The sequence below is a fragment of the Morone saxatilis genome, unplaced genomic scaffold (assembly GCF_004916995.1).
Source record: "Morone saxatilis isolate NCDOM2014 unplaced genomic scaffold, NCSU_SB_2.0 Contig21, whole genome shotgun sequence".
In the NCBI taxonomy this organism is placed as follows: Eukaryota; Metazoa; Chordata; class Actinopteri; family Moronidae; genus Morone; species Morone saxatilis.
In genome coordinates, this window is record NW_023339774.1 from 21,849,754 (window position 1) to 21,855,774 (window position 6,021).

General features: G+C 43.6%; 1 protein-coding gene across 1 annotated transcript in view; it reads left to right on the forward strand.

The window, feature by feature from the left end:
* The window catches only part of acads (acyl-CoA dehydrogenase short chain), a 7,145-nt gene extending 1,339 nt beyond the window's left edge, over positions 1 to 5,806 (forward strand). The window contains exons 2-9 of the mRNA XM_035668369.1: positions 507 to 682; positions 768 to 879; positions 1,783 to 1,934; positions 2,039 to 2,209; positions 2,970 to 3,107; positions 4,181 to 4,276; positions 4,350 to 4,406; positions 4,489 to 5,806. Of these exons, the coding sequence (XP_035524262.1) occupies positions 507 to 682; positions 768 to 879; positions 1,783 to 1,934; positions 2,039 to 2,209; positions 2,970 to 3,107; positions 4,181 to 4,276; positions 4,350 to 4,406; positions 4,489 to 4,641 (1,055 nt within the window). The 3' untranslated portion in view covers positions 4,642 to 5,806. The remainder of the gene's footprint in view (positions 1 to 506; positions 683 to 767; positions 880 to 1,782; positions 1,935 to 2,038; positions 2,210 to 2,969; positions 3,108 to 4,180; positions 4,277 to 4,349; positions 4,407 to 4,488) is intronic.
* The last annotated feature ends 215 nt before the right edge of the window (positions 5,807 to 6,021 follow it).

Below are 6,021 nucleotides of genomic sequence, written 5' to 3' on the forward strand. Positions count from 1 at the left end.
AGAACCAAAGAGGTTCTTTATGAATCAGATGTTTGACGATGTGAACGCTGTCTCTGGTTCAGCACCAAACTCTGAATTACAGCTGTGATATGGATATATGGTATATGGAGCACTGATTCACAATAAATCAGAGTAAAGACTAACGGTAGGTTGATCCTGGGCTTTTTTTTAAACTGTAAATGGTCCAGTAGTGAATTATCAGTTGATTCTGCAGCTCCGCTTTCCAGAGCTTTAGTGAGTTTCAGCTCATTGTTCATGTCTCAGGTGACAGCTTTACTCTGTGTCGTTTTAAATAAGCTGCAAACAGACACAGCTGGAGACGAACTGGTGAACATAGGGGAGCAGATATTTCCCTCTGTTGGTAGAGACCTAAATCAGAGCGAGTACTGGACTGACCCGACCCTAAATGAATGATTATGTTGCTCTGTGTAAGTAAGCATCAAACCGCTGCCCCACAGTGGTCAGAATAATCAGTTTTTGCAGGTTTAAGGTGTCAAACACATGACTGTCGGTTGCTCTGTCCACTGTTCAGATCCAGGAGTTGGGGGCGATGGGGGTGATGGCCATAGAGGTGCCAGAGGAGCTGGGAGGAGCCGGGATGGACTATCTGGCGTACAGTCTGGCTATGGAGGAAATCAGCAGAGGCTGCGCCAGCACCGGGGTGGTGGTCTCTGTGAACAACGTGAGTACAGTCTGACAGCGTAGATACTCTGAATAACACGGTGTAACACTCAGTTCATCCGCCCGCTGTGTGATTCTGTTCCCAGTCTCTCTACATCGGACCGATATTGAAGTTTGGTAGCGAAGAACAGAAACAGCAGTGGATCACACCGTTCACCACCGGAGAGAAGGTGGGCTGCTTCGCCCTCAGCGAGCCAGGTAACGTCAGGTAGAACTGTATAGAAACAGCCAATGTAGAAGGTTTTAAGAAGACATTTTTCTGTATTTTCTGACATTTAATTAATGAATTAACCGATAACAAACATTAGATCTGACATTTTAAAACTCATCTGCAGAAATAATGTTGAGTTCCAGTCGAGTTCATCAGTTTTTAGTGTCTCCTGGTTTCTGTATTTGCAGCGTTTAATGAAAAAATCCCAATTTGAACAGATGGATGAAGCCAGAAATGTTCTGTTTTCTATGTCTGGGCTTTTCAAATGTAGGCTAATATTGTACCTTTACCCTCTTTCCACCAACATGAACCCAGAGCTGCTGCTAGGTCTGGACTGGTTTAACATGAGAACCTTCTAAGAACCGGTTTGCTCTTCGACGGCGTAGAGCTCTAACATAGACCCGCGTCCTCATCACTGTATACGTCTCCAACGCCAGCTGTTGTTACCAAGTTTACACTAGCAAGCTGCTGGTCAGCTAACGTTACCCAGTGGAACCACATGACACGCCCGCTTTGGTTCAGAACCAGGTGCTTGAACCGGAACGGAGCTGGTTCCTGGTTAGTGGGAAAAGGTGAACCAACTCCAAACCGGCACCAGCCCAGAACCAGATCTAGATTCTCTAATAGATACATAACCAGCCGCAACAGACCCCCGACAGTTCTTGGTTTTAGACCAGCAACGTGTTCGCTGGGACGAGCTTCCCTGGTTGTTAAAACCTGAAGAACTGGTTCCAGGTTAGGCACGGGGTCCAAACCGGCCCTCAAACTGTCTTAGTGGAAGAGTGAATGAACCCTGGTTCTGAAAACATCTGATAGGCTTGAAGAACCCTTTCCCTGATCCCACAGACTGAAACTGGTTCCTTTATAAAGAGTGAATGATTGGTTCCCAGGTAACGGCAGTGACGCGGGCGCGGCCTCCACAACAGCTCGTCAGGAGGGCGATGAGTGGGTCCTGAACGGAACCAAAGCCTGGATCACCAACAGCTGGGACGCCTCGGCCACCGTCGTGTTCGCCACCACGGACAAGAAACTCAAACACAAGGCATGACGCGGCACATTTTTTTTTAACGTTCAGATGACGGAGATAAAGAGTTTGTTGTTCTGTAACAATGGGGATCGTTGTTTCTTTTTATCTTCCGTGTGCAGGGAATCAGTGCGTTCCTGATCCCCATGCCACACCCGGGGCTTTCTCTGGGCAAGAAGGAAGATAAGTTGGGCATCAGAGCCTCATCCACCGCCAACATCATCCTGGAGGACTGCAGGGTGCCGCTGGGCAACATGCTGGGCCCGCGGGGAGCCGGGTTCAAGATCGCAATGGTACCTTTTTATTAAAAGCAGTTCATTATGTGGAGACGCTAATATTTCAAAATAAGAGCTGAATCCAATTTAAAAAAACACCTCAGTACTCAGGTAAACCTTTCACAACCAGTTTAACACGGAAACGTCCCAGAGTAGAGTTTCCTGAATATCAACTACGCTTCTCGACTTACTCATCACGTGACTTTATTGGCTCTTCGTCCTGTTTCAGTAAAACAATAATGGTGCTCAGGTGCAGTTCTGTCTTTGTGAAAAGTTTCCTGAAGGTGCAGTGTTCAATTCCTGGACTTTATTTAACAATCATTGTTGTAGAGAGAACTACAGCTTCACCTTCTGTTCAGTTAGCTCTAAAATGTGGTTTTGAACTGCAGGATAAAGTCAGACTGTCTGTGTCTGTTCCAGTAAACAGTGAAGATGTTACTATAGATATAATACACACACACACACACTCCCTCCAGCCCCAAAGATTATTCTTGTTTAATCACCTTGTGTCGTTATATATCTTCTATCAATAAATAAAACCTCATACTGTGATTATTGTGACAGAAATTTCACTGAGAAACTATTAAAATCATGATGATGAGTTTTTTGGGGGTTTGTATCAAACTAACATGTTTTTGTTAAATCTGTCAGAGCAATATTTATAGATCAGGGTGTCTGTTAAACGCTGACCACCTTAATGAACCTGAGACACTTCATCCTCACTGGGGTTGAATGTGTCGGTGCTGCTGGGTAATGAGTCTCTGTCTGTGTCACACAGCAAACTCTGGACAGTGGACGGATCGGCATCGCTTCTCAGGCTCTCGGTATCGCTCAGGCTTCTCTGGACTGCGCCGCCGACTACGCACACAAACGCACGGCGTTCGGAGCCCCCATCGGCAAACTGCAGGCCATCCAGGTAAACGGCTGAGCAGTCAGAACCAACGCTGAACATGGAACGGCTGAGAGACGGGATGTTTTTCACTGTTTCATCAATAGTAGAAATGCAGCTGTAGCCATCACCTCACTGTCACTACTCATCTTCTAATAACGATTAATAATAATTATAACCAGTTATATAAAAGCCGGATCAGCCGGGAACAGTTCACACATCCTGGTTTTACACTCGCCAACAAAACGCCCTCAGATAGGAGCTGAGGAGACGACGGGGGGGAACTCTCTCCAGACAGGAAGCAGCAAACTGGTAGTTACCGTGGTAACAGGCGAAAAAATCTGTTCAGATTCTGACTTCAGAATATTTTATCTTTATGGACTATTGATCAGTGTATATTTTATCTTTATGGACTAGTTGCATCAGATATACACTGTTCTTTATGGACTATTGATCAGTATACACTGTATCTTTTGGACTATTATCAGCTATACACTGTATCCTTTATGGACTATTGATGAGCTTCATACAACTGATCTTATGGGAATGAATTGCATCGTATACACTGTATCTTTATAGTATGATATTGATCGTATACACTGTATCTTATGGATGGCATATTGATCAGATATACAACTGTATCTTTATGGCATGATATGACAGATATACACCTGGTATCTTTTCATGGATGATATTGATCATATACACTGATATCTTATGGATGATATTGATCAGTATACACTGGTATCGTTTATGGATGATAGCTTGATCAGTATACACTGAATATCTTTAATGGATGATATGATCCTGTAGTTGACAGTCAGGACTGTGGACAATTTATGTTATGACGGCCTTTAGCTCGTGTTTCTAGAGTTACGTGTATTGTACGAACACTTCAGGAATTGTTTAATAAAAATGCTGATATTCTTTAAAAGGGAGTTGGTGCAGGGCAGCTATTTAGTTGGATTCAAACTGCTGAATATGGATCATTCGGTTAACGTTTAGGTCTCCACTTACAGAAACACTAGCTAACTGCTGAAGGCTGATCAGGTTCTCTGACCCGTTGGTTACTTAAATCGTGTATTTCTCACATCCTTTAGTTCAAACTGGCGGACATGGCTGTGGCGATAGAGGGCGCTCGTCTGCTCACCTGGAAGGCGTCGCTCCTTCGAGATGCAAAGAAACCCTTCACCAAGGTACGCAGTCGCCTCTCATCTTAACGAGTTCTTGCAGAGTGACGGGCATTAACCCGCCTCTGTTTTCCTGCAGGAAGCCGCCATGGCCAAACTAGCGGCGTCTGAAGCCGCCACGTTTTGCTCCCATCAGGTAAGAAACCAACAACGAATGTAAAGATCCAGAGAAGAGATACAAACGTTTAATGTTCCTTTATTTTGTTCTTTTAAATCAGGCCATCCAGGTTCTGGGGGGGATGGGTTACGTGTCGGACATGCCCGCAGAGAGGCACTACCGCGACGCTCGCATCACGGAGATCTACGAGGGCACCAGCGAGATCCAGAGGCTGGTCATTGCCGGCCAGTTACTGAAGGAATACCAGTCGTAGACGCGCTGCTGTCAGTGCCTTCGGTACAGTACGGACATACAATCACAGGTCTGGAATCAGATAACCCGGAGACATCAGCTCATAAAAGAGAAGATCAACTTTAATATGAGCTGTGGATTTTTATATCAGAGACAATACAGAAGCTCATTAGAAATTCAGACGATTGTACGTGTCCATTATACCTCCGTTATCTGCTGTCTCAAGGGAATTCAGGATTTAATTTATTACACAGAAAGCGAAATAACCTCAAACTCTTCTCCGCTGCCTTAAGAGGATATGAGTGCGTTGCCAGTTTAAAGGTTCAGTTCACCTAAATAAAAAATAAAAAAAGGCCATATTCTCTCCTGGTGGTGTCGAGCCACACCGATAGTTCTGGTTTTATGTGTCCTTCCCTGTCAAAGGAATTTCTTTCTTGGTGCTCAAAGACCTTAAAAAGCCCATTTAAAAAGTGTAGTTAACAGTGTAGTTAATGTAGTCTGTCTTCTTTCTAACACATTTGTTTTAGCTGGCTGACCCTCACCTTACCGTGACCACAGTTTATCTACCTGAATGATCTTTGTCTCGGATTAATGAAGTTATTTACATTCAGTGAACAAACGTCCAGAATTCAGCATCGAAATCATAGAAAAAAAGATCCTTCTTACAGCTGCAGAATCATCATGTTTTTAACTTTTCTTCAGTATCAAAGTGATGCAGTGAGAGTTGTCATCAGCGGCTGCACTGCAAACTGTGTGCTGATGGATCATCCAGCACTCTTTAATCAGTCCTGAAGGTTCATCTGATTTCACAGCAGATTTTCAAACTAAGTTGCAAATGATAACAGATGATAATAAAACACTTCATAGAGTCAGATCACCGTTTAAACCAAACTCTTTTCATGTTGCGATGCAGTTTGTTTTTCCATTTCGGCTCCGAAATTACAGGAAAGTGAAAATTGTTCCACCACAACAAAACCAGTTTATTCCACTTTTATGGAGAACATCGGGGAACTTTAGCAGTTATTCTTCTTGGTAAATATTGCATCTTCACAACTGAAACAAGGAGGTGAGTTTGGTGACGTATGGCTCAACGTTTTACCAGAGGGACTGCTGTGATTGGTGAAATCTGTTCGCTGCTTCCTTTAGGGACTGTTTATGGAACTAATCTGCCAAAATATAAACAAAAATAGGCTCCGTGGTAACTAATATACTTCCTGTGTTGATGTTTTCTGGGTTCATACAATCCCGGGTCGAATCTCTGCTCTTCTGAACGACCTTATTTTCTGTCTGATCATCAAGTAACAACATAACCAGCAGCTCAGAATCAGTTTATCTGCAGATGTTTAATAGATAATAATCAGAATATGGTAAATCGATCTTAAATCGAGATTAAATTTCCACT